The following is a 15,011-nucleotide window of genomic DNA, read 5'->3' as shown; positions in this document are numbered from 1 at the left end:
ATGATCAAACCAAGAAGGTGGGCACTTCATTGTGCCGGGATTTTTTTGCGTCTAAATTGTTCCCTCCGCCAGTTATAGGCGATTGTCTTGCAGGAGGTTCCATGGGCTTGTTAGAGATAGAGTTATTTATCCGAGAGGACTCTGGTAGTTCATCGAGGTCATCAAAAAGCGACTGAACCCGTGATTTATACGTGTTCGCTGGGCTGGCTCGCCCATGTACCGGCTTCGCTTTTGGCTTTGATGTAGACGTGCTTTGTATTTTAGACAGTTGTTGGGCTCGTGGTGTTGTCTGATCGTGAGCCTGGCTTTTTCGTAAAGTGGTATTTGTTCTCTTGGGCGGCGGTAGCACGACTGGCTGGGTTTCTAGGTCAAGATCGTCATCGTCATCCGAGTCCGAGGCCGTCTCTTCATCCAGTTGAAGGTTTGGAACTTCTGGTGCTCTTGATGGTGCAGTGACACTCCCGATACTGTTCACCCGGGCTCGCCCACTGCCCAAAGTAGGTGGCTGTCCAAAGCCCGCAGCAGCTCTAGTAGAGGACTTAGGCGCGTGAGCTCCCACCAAGGGTTGTACTTTTCGTGGACTCGTCATGAGACCGTGAAGATGTGTCCCGGCCCATCTTTCATCATCATCATCTTCGTCTCTCCCGTCGACTCCTCCGTCCCCTATCTGCGCTAGTCCGGCTTTTTGTCGCTCCCTCAGTGCTTCGGCTTCTCTTTTCCGCTCGGCTTCACTTGGAAGTGGGGTACGGCCGTCTGTAGGCCTTTCAATTTCTCCTATTCCGGCTGCATTTTCGGCTTTCACCTGCTTCCGCCGTCGCAGGTACTCCGCATGATGTAGATGTTGAGTAAATGTCTGCGCGACAGCGTAGAACTCGTCTTCAACCATGATCCAGCCATCATCGTACTGAATTCCTTCAATCAGAAATCTATAATATGCCTATTAGGGACCTTTTCTAGTTGCGCGGGGCCTGGTTGCGATCGTACTCTTCGGAGGGACAACGTCTGATGGGAGATGTCGGCGGGCTTTGGGCTGTACGAAGTAATCAGACTTCATGTTTGGCCACAAGTATTCCAAAAAAAAAAAAGAAAGAAAGAAAGAAAGAAATAACCTACAGGATCTGAAGAAATCGCGCCTGGGGGGGAGAAACTCGAGTGTTTTTGGGAGTGAGGTCGCGATCAGGACTGGGTTCCGTCTTCACACGCTTCCGTGGTGTTGGCTCTTTTTTCACAGGGATGCTATTCTCGGTGCGAAGCCAGGGCAATGTCCTGGGCATAGTTGAAGACAATTATAGAGGAAAATTAAGACGTGTTGCGATCTCAGGGAAAGATTGCAGTGAGGGAAAGAGAGCTGCTGATAGGCATCCATGGCCGATAAGGTGAGGTCACCCGCATTCCGCGCAACACAACCTTCCGAGGTTGGAAACTAATTTGGAGCTTCACTACGGGAAAAAATTCCAAATATGAACCTCATTTTTTTGGGGTATCTAGTGCCATTTTGGACATTGGTAATGCAAGATGAAAAGAACTGGCACGGCCTCAAACGCCTCGCGCAGGATATATCACCGAAATCAAGAACGGACTGCCAGTAGAACGCCTATTCGACCATTTGAGAGGAATCAAAAAACAACAACGCCAGTATCTCTGTCCATGAAAGGGTCCAGTTACACCTCGCCAGGCCGCTTGCTGTTGCAGCTCACGATCTTCACCTTATCCGCGGTCACAGTTGTCTGGTTGTCCAGTTTAAACGAGACATCCTTGATCAGGAAGGTCCAGACTTCGTCGCAGAATCGGTAGGTGTCCAGGTGGCCCTAAAAGTGGTGGGAAAATGTACATGTCAGCCTCCTTGATCTATGATGAAACCATGCCCATCTAGGCAATGGTGGTTTCTGAACCGGAATGAGTTTACCTTGAAGGTCAGTCTGGCCCGAACTTTGTCCGCCAAGACTTCAGTCACAATCTTGTCAAAGGTCCCGAGGATCTTCATCGCCAGCTGGGGCTCAATACGGCCTTCGTTGATCAGGTCGTCCAGGGTATCGGTGAGGGACAACCCGAGGCTGGATGTTCCTTAAGTCAGCTCTGGGGCTTTCCGTTTGCTTCATCGGGTATATTACCTGCTGCCACGGTAAAGCTCATAGTAAGCCACAGATGCCATTCTGAGATGAAATAATGGCACACTCGTCGAAAGAGGATCGGAGGAGTGAGTGACAAGAGCAAGTTCACCATCGCCGGCCGAATCGCGGGGGCGGTCGGTAGCACGTGATTTTCTTATAGTCACGTGGCGATTCTTATCTAGAATTGCGTCGGAGTCAGATGAATTCAAGGCATTTGAACATATATTCTTTGACCTCACAAACTTCTCAGTCAACGTACGATAAACTTGGAGTTACTCCAATATGATCGTGAAGGGATTAGGGCCTCGATCCCTTCGAGATGGAACATTATCCAGTAAATTGCATTTTACGGGTGTACGATCCTTATCAACAAGCTTGTTGAGACCATCAGAAGCTCAAGGTCGGTTTATCCAGTTCAAATACCCATATCAGAGCTAACATGCATTGCTTTGGAACTCCAGACTCTCAAGGTTACCACGATTATAAGTCCAAGCAAGAGCAAATCAGATCAACTTCAGAGAACCACTCGAACCAAGATAACAAGCGCCATACTCTCCCACCCAAGACCAAAACCGTATCCCAGGCCGACGCCGAGCTTCGTGAACGGCTGGAACAAATGTCTGGAGAAGGAGGGGCCTCTGGAATCGAATACGAAGACGGCAAACCGAATGCAATGAAGCGCGGCGTGCGAAACAACATGTTCCGATTAATTTGAAGCAATCTTCGACATCAACATAATCACAAGAATATGCACCTTGCTCCTATCAAATGTCACGGATATATATCCAAGCGAGGTCTCGTGCCCTCCGATCCAGCATTGGCCCCATATGCCAAGACACGTGGAAAAGGAATGTTCTCGGTCATCGGCCCTAGGAGTTACAGGCATCCATCGGAACCAGACTTCTTGAGCTTTGTTTCCGACAGCATAGATGAGGACGTCCGTGATGCCCGGGTTTTGCTTCGGTTGATTCTGCCAAATTAGTATCCGGAATATGCGTGGTGACGTTTCTTTGATAAAGATAAACGGTCATGCATAATCGAAGGCATTCCACTCTTCGGGTGTACCCTGCATTCTCCGATTACGATTACTTAGGCAGAGCCGCGCAATCAGTCGCGATTATCTCGCTGTGAACTTTTGATTTCGATGGCTGGAACATTCTTCGGGATATGCCATTGGAAAGTTTCATTTGGTGGTTGGGAACGAGTTCATTACAATATGCAGAGTCCAGGGGTGGAAAGGTTGGAACGAGTGCGGTGTCTGCATGTCCTGCTAATGCTTGGGGTAGTGCCTCAAAGGCCAAGCTTTCATGCTTTGGTCGGCGGCGAAGTCTCGCTCAGAGAGTTGGATTTTGACATTAAAAATGGGAGAACATAAACACGGCGAGCCATACTATTATGGGGCCGAGAAATGGACTAGTCCAAATACAATGAAAGCGTAGATCAACGAAATTACCACCGTCCAAAATAGGATCACAGTGGCAGAAACAAAATCTCATTTCTATGCCGTGAAACCCCAACTAAAAGTGACATTAGTTCCAAGGTTATCATTAACTCCTAATTTCGAACCATTTTCGAATTGCTAAATTCCACCCAAAGCATAAAAAAATCAAAGCCAAACCCAATGCTTGCTAAGGTTTCAAACGAAAAACTCATTTCCGCACAACCATGCCAGCCAAAACACCAGCGCCAATGACACCACCGTCGGAGGCTTCCCGTAAGAAAACCGACTTGCCTCCACGTTGCGGACCAGTGCGCATGATAAGACGGTCAATGTATTGCTGACACATCTCCTTGAATTGCGGGTAGTGTTGGATAATACCTCCAGTGTAAGCCACGACGAGCTCTTCAGGACCGGACTGCCAATCTATCGGCGTGGGATCGAGGACAGGGACGACATGCTCCTGGGCTGCGTGGTTCGCAGCAACGGCAGCAGAGTTGAGACTTGCAGCTGCAGCGTCCGGTGCACCGGCGGACTCGGTAATGGCGTCACCGTTGCTCTGAGGTGAAGCGGGATTCTCGGGTGAGCTGCTGTTGCTGTCTTCCTTCAGCTCGATCTCGCGAGCACAGGCTAGGAGTCCGACCACTGCAGCGGCGATCAGACCAGCTGATCGTCTCTGTACTGCACGAGCGATCTTTCTGAATGCACCTGCGGCTCGGGCATCCCAGCGCCAGTCACTGCTCTCTGGTGGAGGGAGGGACTTGTTCAAGGCTTGAGCGAGGTCGTTGTCAGATCGTGCTTTGGCGACAAGGTCGGAGATGTATGTAGTTGTCAGGGCGTATTCTTGTACGAGGTTTGCAGGTAGGGAGCGTTTCGATAATTCGGCAATTGTTGTGAGATAGTCGAATCAGGATTAGGCGAATCAATTCGCCAATGTAGCGGCCTCCAGTCATGTATTCGAAGGGCTGGAAGCCTGGACGTGCACAGGCCCGGTCCAGCTCGACGTCCCATTTTGTGGTCACATTGAGCTCCTTGAGGGGTGGCGCAGCACCAGAAATAGTCCACTCCGTGTTGACAATAGTCTCCACAGCGCCGGGGTCCATTGTGTTCACGCTCTTGGCTTTAGATTCGTGCAATGCACTGAGTTTCATTGGGATGGTTGCGTTACAGCCAGTACCCACAATGATGCCCATGGCGACTCTGCTATTTGGTAGAGATTTGACCTTGTATGCAAGGGAAGCTAGCGTGGCCACCGTGTCGTTGGTGATAGCTTGTATTTTTAGCTTTGGTAATGCGAAAAGCTTTCGACGTTTGGTTGAAGGTTCGTCTTCATCATCCGGTCTCCTTGTGTGCTTTTCGTATCCATTCAGAAGGATGTTGCCAAGATTGAGATTTGATGAGATAGCGAAGCCTTTGCCCGTGGGCATTAATGTGGCTTCTGCCAATGATTCTTGCCTGGGCTTAATTAGTACAAGATCCACCAAGCGGAACATCACAACCGGAGAATATCAGAAACAGAAGCAAAGAGGGAAAAAGAAAACTCACATGATAGGGAAACTGAATGTGATGCCCATATCTAATTCGGCAGGGATATCCTTCTTAGTGGCATCCGATGATAGACTCTCCGCTACCACCTCCGCAATGCAATCACCGATCCAAGAAAAGAGATCCTCAGCCTTGTCCATCTTCAAATGCTCTTGGATAGGCCATGCTCGTTCCAGCGTTCGCTTCACCCGTTGGCGCTGAGCCTTCCGGATGGTGTCCCGTGACCTTTCCGTGGCATCTGTAGGTCGAACATCGGAATCCACGGCTTCTCCGAGCAATTCGATAAAAGCGACTCGAAGGTTGCTACCTCCTACATCAATGGCTAGATAGCGACCTGTTTCCCGACCAGTAGGAAGCTGAGTCACTGGTGTAGGTAAAAATTGCTGGTCCGATGTCAGGGCAAGGTTGCGGTATGTGGTGGAAAAGCGCCGGGCTAGTTTGTACAGCACAGCCTCATCCAGGAACATTGGTGACAAGAATTCTTCCAATTGCTGATTGTATGCCAGATATTCTTGTTGAGCGGCGTTTAGTTCCGAACTGACATCCTCATGTTCCTCATCTTCCGCCAAGTCGTGCATGATTTCGCGCTCCTCATCCTCATCCTTCTTGGACGATGTTGAGTCGACCGAGGTCATGATGGAAGATGAAAGATATATATTCCAAAAAGAAAAGGAAAGAAAAAAAAACTCCCGATGTCAGGCTAAAAATACCAGACAAAAATGAGCTGACACAGCTATGTCAATAGTGACGTGTAGGGTCTGGAATGTTTAGGAATCGAGACAGGGCAGCATATCTTTAAAATCCTTGAATTGTGGAGACAAGCTACCGAAGGAGCTAATCCAATGCCCGAAGAGCTAGTCTTGTTGTGTTAGCGAGGTTGCATGAAAGGGAAGGGAACATTTCGGTGACGCGGTCTGCAGGTCGTTCGGGCTGCGGGGGAAAAAGAGAAAACACGACGATCATGCCAGAAGGGGGAATCCCCATCTATATCTTATTCCGTAACATACCCTGGAATTTTGGTATGCACTGATTGTGCTGATCGAAGAAAATAATTCTTCTGAGGGATTCGGGGGGATAGGATGACTATATATGGGGGACTGGGGGATCTTTGGGCTAGAGAAATATCCCTAGATGGCCCTAAGGGAATTGGCGAAGAATGGAAGTATAAAGCTCCCTGCTTTAAGACGGGAGGAAAAGCAAAAGAGTAAACAGAAAGAAACACATATATTGAATTTGTTCATAGGTACCTTTATATTTTGGTCAAACTAAGTATTGCAGTGACCGGAAGCACAGTCGGAGAAGAGTCGGAGAACAGTCGGAAGCCAGAAGTGGAGGGAAATGATTCCTATCAGATATGATGATCATATAGAAGTTCAGAAATCACACAAATTATAATGAAAGCTATAAGAAAGAAAATATATAAAAGATGAGATGCGACCATCGGAAGGCACGAGGCGATGCGACGCTGTTCGGGATAAGTTGAGTATCCCGGCACTTGACTTCTATTGGATTGAGAAAACTCTACTTGGATTCTCCCCTCTTTGGCTTCCTAAAATCAACTTGGAAAGTCTATGTAACCCTACTTTAAGTCATGTTATCCGGTTAAACCTCCTTAACCTGAAGTAGAGATTATCCCGGAGAAGCCAAGCCAACTTCTCCATTCTTGGCAGTCTCAGGGCTAAAACAAACGAGCCCAGGCGTTTGAAAGCATGAGTTCCAAGCTGTTGGAGACTAATATAAATGTCTACAAGGAACATGAGTGGGATTGAAGAGTTCCTTGAAAAAAGGCACCAAAAGTATCGCCAAAGTATCCATGTTTCAATGTTGTGATTCGTTCGATACGAGGCTCGCCTAAGTGGGATATACTACTCATGGCATTCGCGTGGTGATCGGGCTGGGCATACCCATATTCAGACGCAGGCACATCTCCCAACCTTTTTTGATCCAACGGGAATGAATCCGTTCGCATGGTCGTTCGCTGGCACCCCGCCACATCGGGCTGTCAGGTCTTGCTTGGGTCGGTTCAAACTACCTTGCCTTAGGGTCGTCTGCCTATAATTGGTCATCTGTCTGTCAGCAAATAGTCTTGTGGTTCTCGTGTGTTTTGGCACACTTCCACCCATATAATTGATTAATGAAGGTTTCATGTACGAGCCTCAAATCACGCAATCCCAAGCCATTACGCACGGTCTGTCCGTCGACCATACCTGACAAAGCTCAGTGATTCTAGACCTGGGGCTATTTCAAACCTAAGCTACGATGTAGTCCAAATCGCCTCCGAAGTCGGAGCCCAGCCTAATATGATGAATTGTGCACGGATATGGAGTACATCGTATGGCCTTACTGATGATGGGCACACATTTAAGCGTTTAGGAGACAAGATAATACCGTTCTCCTACCAAAAACAAAATAATACCTATATCCTTATTAGTTAATAATAATAACTCCGCTCCTCCTAAGGTACCTAACATATGTAGCCCTGGATACCTAGGTAGCTTGGGGGGATATCTTATGTAATGGTCTTGGCAGCCCTTCAGGGCCAGCTCCGCCCGGACTCTCCACATGATCTTATCAAAACAACGTCACTTCTGGTCCATCATGGAGAAACTACCGATCCACTCCAAGGAGGGATATGGGGATACACTTGAACAGGCAAACAAGTCTGATCGCCGTGCCCGTCCTACTACAACCACATATTTGTGTCGAATCGGTGTAATTGCGTTGCTCTTCATCGGCTACCTTTTGCTTCTCAGGCCGTCTTCCCCACGATGTACCAGTATAGCCCCACAGACGGAGAGCTATCAAGCTGAGGTTCAAGAAGAGCATGACAACTATGATGCACATCAAACACTTGAGGAAACTAAGATACCGCTGGAAGCTCACATTATGAGCAAATGCCCAGATGCCCAGGCTTGCTTGCAAAAACTGGTTCTACCAGCCATGGAAAAGATCAGTGACAAGGTGGACTTCAAGCTATCATTTATTGCTAGGTGAGCATCGAACCAGATATGGAGAAGCACGGATGCTATTTTGTACCAGACTCCATCTAGACATTTGACTAATACTATCGTAACAGTGTGTCCAAAGATTCTGAAGAGATCGAGTGCAAGCATGGCCCAGGTGAATGCATCGGTGATATGCTCATGCTCTGTGCGGCCAACCTTCCTTTCCCTCCGACAGCGGACGAAGCGTCACTTCCACCTCAATACCCCGGACCCCTATTATCCGGTCGCTAGGATTTGCAAATTGTCTAATCAATGACTTTGCCCGGATCCCAGACCGCGAATTTGTCCACCACTGCGCAATGGAGCATGGTATTGACTTTGAGGCCTTAAACAAGTGTGCGAGCCAGCAGAATGATGACCCTAACGATGGCAACGGCGGCGAACCACCACTCAGTGGCATTGCGCTGCTGCGCGAAAGTGCTACCAGAGGCGAACAACTCGGCATTAAGATTAGCTGCACAGTGCGTCTCGATGATGCTGTCTGGTGCATCCGTGACAACGACGAATGGAAAAACTGTGCCCAGAATGGAGAAGGCAGCCAACCCTCGGCCCTGGTCGACCAAGTCGAAAAGCTCTGGAAGGAGAGAAACTGAGTTCTAATTTTGATACTTTTGTCGTTCATACCCTGCATTCATACCCATACGATAGGACGTGAGACTCGATAAATGCCACTGATGACCCCCTACACATTATTATATTGCACCCGCATCATAGGCATTCCCCACATTTAAGTTTTGTGCTTAACCTATGCCCTTCCCAGATGAACCCCCGTATTTGGTAACCACTGGCTCCATGTCACGCGTTGAGGACGATGCTCCCCTCGCTAGAGTTAGCAAACGATCCTTATTGGCCGAGTCACTCACAGCCTGGCCATCTATCAGTTCCCTTGTCATTGTTTTATTTGATCAGATCTCAGAGCTTCTTCCTTCTTTTCCCTCTTCCCTCCCACAAACCACTTTTATCAACACCGCGCGGCTATCTTTATCGGACCGCGTGGAGCTTCGGAATGCCGCCATTCGCTCATCCAAGACAGCGCGGTAGGTTGCTTCCAGCCCTGACTTTACCCATATTGACTCCAATATCATCTCGTATCATGCTGACGATGTGGAATGGTTCTACAGACACCAAGCGTGTCATGTCGCGCGGATTGCGTGGTAAGGAGGACAGCTTGTACCTCAAGTGGAGTGTGGTGATGAATCCAAGCGAGCTCCTAAAAGAGCTCGTTGGCAACCGCGAGCATGCTCGAGCCCTCTTTCATGGGCTGAGGCGCCAGGTCAAGTCCATCCGCCACCGCTCGCAGTCCTACGATGATGGCCAGGTTACGATCTACGACCGTGTTCTCCTTCGTCTCTACGACGAGGGACACACGATGCAACACTACGGCCTGCTTGAATTTTACATGGCCGAGTATCTGGGAACTAAGAACTGCCATTCGGGGGAGGAGAGCAACTCCGTCATTGCTGCCCACTTTGCTGCCCAGCGCATCCTGGACGATGGTCTGTCGTTGCGTCTTGATGAAATTAACTTTTATTAACACACCCTACCAGGCCCTATTTCCGAGATTCCGATTGTTGCAACCAATAACGAGGAAGGCTCCACCGAAGACACCAAGACCAGCAAGTCGCCAGAGACCAAGTCAGAGCATGTCGACAAGCTCATCCAGGTGTACCAGAAGGCTAAGGCTGACTACTACATCCTTGAAGTCACTGAGAGCCACCGTAAGCGAACCAACAGCGTCCGATTCCTCCGTGACACGGCCGAGAACCTTCTGCGATACCTGAAGTCAGTCGACAAAGACCACGATCTGATTCCCGAGATCGAGGACATCATTCAGGTCAGCCAGGCACATGCAAACCAACTTGCTGGCGGCCGAAAGCGCAAGTTTGAGCACATGGACAGCGACTCGAGGGGAAGCCCAAGCCTCAGCCCTTACCGGCCCTACGGATACTACAGAGACCAGCGCGGAGGATACAACCGTCGAGACCGATACGTCCCTGACAGTGTCACATGGGACCATACCCACAAGGGTGGATGGGACCATAGCCATGTCAACAGAAGAACTGGATGGGACAGTCGGCACTTGGACTCCTACCGTCCTTAAGCTCACTGTCGGATCTGAGCTCCCGATCGAAGAAGACGTTCTGAATTATGAGGGTAGCCTTTTCTACGCTACTGCTGAGAAAAAGTACAGACCTGGATGTACTTTAGCAATCAGCTTCAAATCGAAACATCAACTTAATTTCACAGGCGAGCACCCTCCTACTCGTAGAACAGTTGACAGGTTGTTGAAGTATGGAATCCCGGGATCGCCAATAAAACTAAGCTCAGCGCTAAGCCACTCTCATCTTAGCGCCAATTACAAACCCACGTGTTTAGATGACATAATCCCTCCCAGAGGCCCCGGCTTGGAGATCCATGCCCAGGTGATCAACATCGGTCACCCGATCTCGTGAATTGAGGGGGATCTTGTCATTTTCTTTCATTTAGATTTCAGAGAAGAGATAGTCTCTGCCCTCATGGACACACTACCTCACCGATCAGGCTCCTAGAACCATCCGAAAACGTGTATCTCCTGAGAAATGGCGGACCTTCATCCCTCCGGCGCGGGCAATAATGCGGCTTCCACTAGCTCCAGCACATCCTCAAACCCACGATTCACTCCGGTTTCTTATGGCTCAGACGAAGATAATCCAGTGCCGGGGCCCGCCAAATCACCCATAGGCCCATTGCGACTGCAGACCAACTTCCATGACCATCAAGACGTTGGCGGCCCTTTATCCGATTTCGAGAACGACGGCATGTATAACACCAACGAGGAGCTTGAGGGTAAGATGCCGCGCGGCGGTTTAGGGGCGAGATACACACCGGAGGAGGAGAGCGAGGTAGTAAGGAGATTTGACCGAAGGCTTGTCCCGTTTCTGGCCCTTCTCTACTTGCTCTCCTTCTTGGACCGCTCGAGTATGTTTGATTACGCACACCGGAGTGTTTTCCCCATTATTGCAAGAATGTACTGATTGTTTACCCAGATATTGGAAATGCAAAGATAGCAGGACTCAAAGACGATCTACAACTTTCATCTTCGCAATATGAATGGCTACTTACTGCCTTTTACATTACTTACATTCTCTTTGAATGGATGACGCTGATGTACCGTGTCGTACCCCCGCATATTTATATATCTCTATGTGTATGTGGATGGGGACTCGTCGCATCATTCCAGTGTCTAGCTACTTCTTTTGGGGGCCTGGTCGTTCTCCGGGCGTTGCTTGGAATCACTGAGGCGGCTTTTGGCCCTGGTGTCCCGTTTTACCTGTCTTTGTTCTATCGCAGACATGAGTTGGCTTTCCGTAATGGATTGTTTATCTCAGCGGCACCACTCGCGACATCTTTTGCTAGCAGTCTGGCCTACTTGATTGTCAGGTTCAGTAGTGACGGCCCGATCTCACCGTGGCGAACTCTGTTCCTTGTGGAGGGGTTCCCCAGTGTAATTGTTGCGGTGTTTGCTTGGTTCCTGATTCCGGACTCTCCTGGTCGGGCTCGATTCCTGAGTCGCCGACAAAGGGTGGTAGCCCAGCAGCGTCTCGAAGCGAGCACAGCCGACTATCAGCAATCATATGGAAGTCGATTTGACTGGCGAGAAATCCTGAAGACTGCAGCGGATCCCAAAGCTTACATGGCTGCTGTGAGTGTTAGCTCCACTTGATACTTGTGCAAATGTTCGGTTCTAACGCATTCACTACAGTTTATGTTCTTCAGTTGTAACGTTGCTTTCAGCTCAATGCCTGTCTTTTTGCCCACTATTGTTAAAGAGTATGTCCTGCACCAGCATCAATTTACAATTTCGACAGCCAACTCACATCCTTCACAGCATGGGATATTCGTCCTTACAAGCCCAAGCCCTCTCAGCACCTCCCTATCTTGTCGCCTTCGTTGTAGTCCTTCTCACCGCATACGCATCAGACCGCAGCCGCTCCCGAAGCCCGTATTTGATAGCTCACGCTCTCATCTCATCACTCGCTTACTTCGCGATCGCAGCAACAGGTTATTTCCACTCACACATGCCACCATGGCTCCACACATTCATCCGCTATATCTGCGTCTACCCCGCCACGGCTGGATTCTTTTCTGCAATCACTCTCATCATCACATGGTCAATGGATAACCGCGTCGAAAAGGAAGGCAAGGGTGCGAGCATTGCCATCCTCAATATAATCGGACAGTGCGGACCCCTGCTCGGGACGAGACTGTATCCCGAGACTGACGGGCCGTGGTATATCCGGGGTATGGCTACTTGCTCCTTTTTCATGGTTGTTGTTGCGGTCTTGGCTGTGGGACTGCGGATCCTTCTACAGAGGATGAATCGGGAGGCTGCGGAAACGACCTACAGTATTGTACAGGCTGGTCCTGCTGATCTGGGTGAAGAGCGGGATGTGCTTATGGGTGGTGGGAGGAGGGATGATTTAGAGCATTTTACTGGGGATAGAAGGCTTGTATATATGATATAGTTGATCTAATAATGACTGCTCGACGTTCCTCAAAGGTCTGGAAGACAAAGGGAAAGATACGTCTTTCTTATCTGTGAGACTTCGCCGGGCTATTAGCATGGTGGTGTTTGTTCGAATCTATTAGAGCCCAGACAGGAGCGAAGGTAACCTCGGAAGGCAGATGGTGTATATGTAAAGTCTATATGATATGTACACGTGCACGCGCAATGGTGAAATATCTCACGTTTCTCTGAATCAAACAAGCGCAGCGAAGGGCGAATCGGCAACCTGCGAGTCCTTCCACCCAACACACTTCCAGCAACTCAACAAGCCCTTGGGATCATACTTGTTCTTGATGCTCACCAACTTCTCGTAGTTATCACCCCACCACGCCTCGACCCAATTAGTCGTGAACGGGTTGGCCTCGTTGCTGTACGCGCCACTACCAGGGGTAATACCCTCGATAACGGCCGTCATGTTCTGAATGGACTGGATCTTCTGTTTCCGGGTGGGAAGGGTAGCGTTCCACGCCCAGGAGGCACCAGACCCCAACTCCCAGATAGCCTCACGCCAGGCGGGAGAAGCACTGGTGGATCCTTCGGTGTAGTTGTACAACACTGGTCCGACGACGGGGATGTAAGGCGTCTGGCCCAGGGACTGGATGGTTGCGAAGTAATCCATGAGGTTCTTGCGGCCCTTAGCGGTCTTGAAGATGGAGCGGGGGATCAGTCGGCTCCCGGGGAAACGAGTGACGCCGACAGCGACGGAGCTGGTCTTGACGTATTTCTCGTAAAAGGGGTACCAGGAAGTGAACTCTTCGATGGTGGCGGAGCCGCCGTTTGCCTTAGCGTAGGCGATCACGCTTGCCAGAGAGACCTTGGCTTGCTTTATGGAGAGGAAGGGGGAGACGTTGACGAGGGTGTTACCAGTGATGTGGCCGCCCCATCCTTCCTGTCCCCATTTCAGGGTGTTGTTGACGACAATGTCCATGAATGGCAGCATGTTGGTGGAGTTGCCGGGGAACTTGATGTTAGCAGCGACAAAGCGGATGGCAGGCTCGACGCGGTGAGTGCTTTCGAGAACTACACCAAAGGTGCCACCACCGCCACCGCGCAGGGCCCAGAAGAGGTCGGGGTTCTGGAATTCGTTGGCGGTGCGGTAGACGCCGTCTGGGGTAACGACCTTGAACTCGAGGACGCGGTCAACGCCGAGACCGTACACGGGGCTCAAGATGGAATGGCCACCGTTTTGTACCCAGCCGCCCGAGACACCGACGGTGGATGAGTAACCGCCGAGTATGGTTACGTTGTGTTTCTGTGCGAGTTCGTACGCCTCGTCGAAGTTGACACCGGCGCCGACGGTGATGGCTTTATATCTGCGAGCGGTGCTTTTGGAGCCGGAGGGAGCGAAGTCCGCACTGTAGTGCATCGATCGCAGGTTTCGCGTCCAAAGAGATAGCGTGTCACGGCCACTGCTGCGGGTGAGGTAATCATGGCCACTATTCTTGATGACGAGCTTCTTGCCGGAGCAGTTAGAGAACTTGAAAGCTGCAATGACATCCTTTTCGCTCTGCACCTCAAGATAGTGAGAGGGTAGATTGCCTTGACGACATGTGGTATTCACAAACGCCAGGGGATCCATGGGATTGCTGCTGTCGAGGAGACACTGATCATTAGGATCGGATGCCCACATTTCATCCTGATTGTTCATGTAGCCATTAGGAGAATTTGTTCGCATCCATGGATCCGAGTAATTCTCCTGGATAGCAGCGCAGGCAGCATTGTCGCGAGCCACCGGGTTCCCATTGTAGCTGGAGAAGCAGGGTAAGGAGAAAGGGGTGAGATTCTGCACACGGCCTCCTACTGTTGCATTGAAGTCATTCAGAGAGCAGTCCTTTGCAACAGTCGAGCGTAGCAGGGCCAATAGGACCAGGCCGGATGACTTGGCCAACATTATTGCGAATGAAAATTACGCAAAAAGAAAAAGCATAAACAAGGCAGAAATTGAAATCCCAATAGAACTGAGACACTTAAGATACGCTAGAAAAGGTACGCCTGAGCCAGCCCTGGGGGTGTCTCGATGAAATTAACCTGTTAAGGTAAAGGATCATCGAAATATCTGCTATGGTCTATATAATTGGCGGAGAATTATATTAATCAAGCTTAAAGAAGCAATTCCTGCAAAACTTTGATTCTCTTCGATCGAAAAAGGAATTGTCTTCCATTGGAAATCCCACTCGTAATTCCACTTATTTCCCCACTCGAGAAATTGGGTGGTCCAATGAGTGAAAGTTGAAATATGAAGTGATGACCTCAACTTGCTTACATAGAAATGCCGATCCCCCTGTTAGTCAAAGATTCTTAGATCTCGGGGAATGGGGGGTTTTTTTCTTTTTTTTTTTTTGGTAGATTCTTGATTTTTCTTTCCC

The 15,011-nt window shown here is 49.6% G+C and overlaps 7 protein-coding genes across 7 annotated transcripts; 4 read left to right on the top strand and 3 right to left on the bottom strand.

Annotated features, from left to right (window-relative positions):
* Window positions 1-4: 4 nt before the first annotated feature.
* On the bottom strand, window positions 5-2,177 carry N7519_005471 (transcription initiation factor IIA subunit gamma; the record flags this gene model as incomplete). The annotated part of the gene is made up of 5 exons (XM_057292247.1): window positions 2,112-2,177; window positions 1,907-2,054; window positions 1,666-1,808; window positions 1,114-1,266; window positions 5-926 (listed from the first exon to the last, which is right to left on the bottom strand). Exons 1-5 carry the CDS (start codon window positions 2,150-2,152, stop codon window positions 5-7), a joined length of 1,407 nt encoding a protein of 468 aa, XP_057147058.1. The 5' UTR covers window positions 2,153-2,177.
* A 373-nt stretch (window positions 2,178-2,550) lies between these two features.
* Window positions 2,551-3,093, top strand: N7519_005470 (uncharacterized protein; the record flags this gene model as incomplete). The annotated part of the gene is made up of 2 exons (XM_057292246.1): window positions 2,551-2,796; window positions 2,857-3,093. The coding sequence occupies 2 exons, from the start codon at window positions 2,551-2,553 to the stop codon at window positions 3,091-3,093; spliced, it is 483 nt and encodes a 160-aa protein (XP_057147057.1).
* A 667-nt stretch (window positions 3,094-3,760) lies between these two features.
* N7519_005469 (hexokinase family protein) lies at window positions 3,761-5,729 on the bottom strand (the record flags this gene model as incomplete). The annotated part of the gene is made up of 3 exons (XM_057292245.1): window positions 3,761-4,320; window positions 4,400-5,004; window positions 5,095-5,729. The coding sequence occupies 3 exons, from the start codon at window positions 5,727-5,729 to the stop codon at window positions 3,761-3,763; spliced, it is 1,800 nt and encodes a 599-aa protein (XP_057147056.1).
* A 1,963-nt stretch (window positions 5,730-7,692) lies between these two features.
* On the top strand, window positions 7,693-8,692 carry N7519_005468 (GILT family protein; the record flags this gene model as incomplete). Its single annotated transcript, XM_057292244.1, has 3 exons — window positions 7,693-8,084; window positions 8,171-8,322; window positions 8,373-8,692. The coding sequence occupies 3 exons, from the start codon at window positions 7,693-7,695 to the stop codon at window positions 8,690-8,692; spliced, it is 864 nt and encodes a 287-aa protein (XP_057147055.1).
* A 500-nt stretch (window positions 8,693-9,192) lies between these two features.
* N7519_005467 (uncharacterized protein) lies at window positions 9,193-10,200 on the top strand (the record flags this gene model as incomplete). The annotated part of the gene is made up of 2 exons (XM_057292243.1): window positions 9,193-9,595; window positions 9,647-10,200. 2 exons carry the CDS (start codon window positions 9,193-9,195, stop codon window positions 10,198-10,200), a joined length of 957 nt encoding a protein of 318 aa, XP_057147054.1.
* A 478-nt stretch (window positions 10,201-10,678) lies between these two features.
* N7519_005466 (uncharacterized protein) lies at window positions 10,679-12,604 on the top strand (the record flags this gene model as incomplete). The annotated part of the gene is made up of 4 exons (XM_057292242.1): window positions 10,679-11,057; window positions 11,126-11,781; window positions 11,842-11,909; window positions 11,968-12,604. The coding sequence occupies 4 exons, from the start codon at window positions 10,679-10,681 to the stop codon at window positions 12,602-12,604; spliced, it is 1,740 nt and encodes a 579-aa protein (XP_057147053.1).
* Window positions 12,605-12,838: 234 nt separating this feature from the next.
* Window positions 12,839-14,536, bottom strand: N7519_005465 (putative isoamyl alcohol oxidase; the record flags this gene model as incomplete). The annotated part of the gene is made up of 1 exon (XM_057292241.1): window positions 12,839-14,536. One exon carries the CDS (start codon window positions 14,534-14,536, stop codon window positions 12,839-12,841), a length of 1,698 nt encoding a protein of 565 aa, XP_057147052.1.
* Window positions 14,537-15,011: the final 475 nt, after the last annotated feature.

This window comes from Penicillium mononematosum (assembly GCF_028829835.1).
Source record: "Penicillium mononematosum strain IBT 11891 chromosome Unknown utg000003l:1.0-8172316.0:1.0-8177699.0, whole genome shotgun sequence".
In the NCBI taxonomy this organism is placed as follows: domain Eukaryota; kingdom Fungi; phylum Ascomycota; class Eurotiomycetes; order Eurotiales; family Aspergillaceae; genus Penicillium; species Penicillium mononematosum.
Note: the sequence above shows the minus strand (reverse complement) of the source record. Positions and strands in the feature narration are given on the sequence as shown.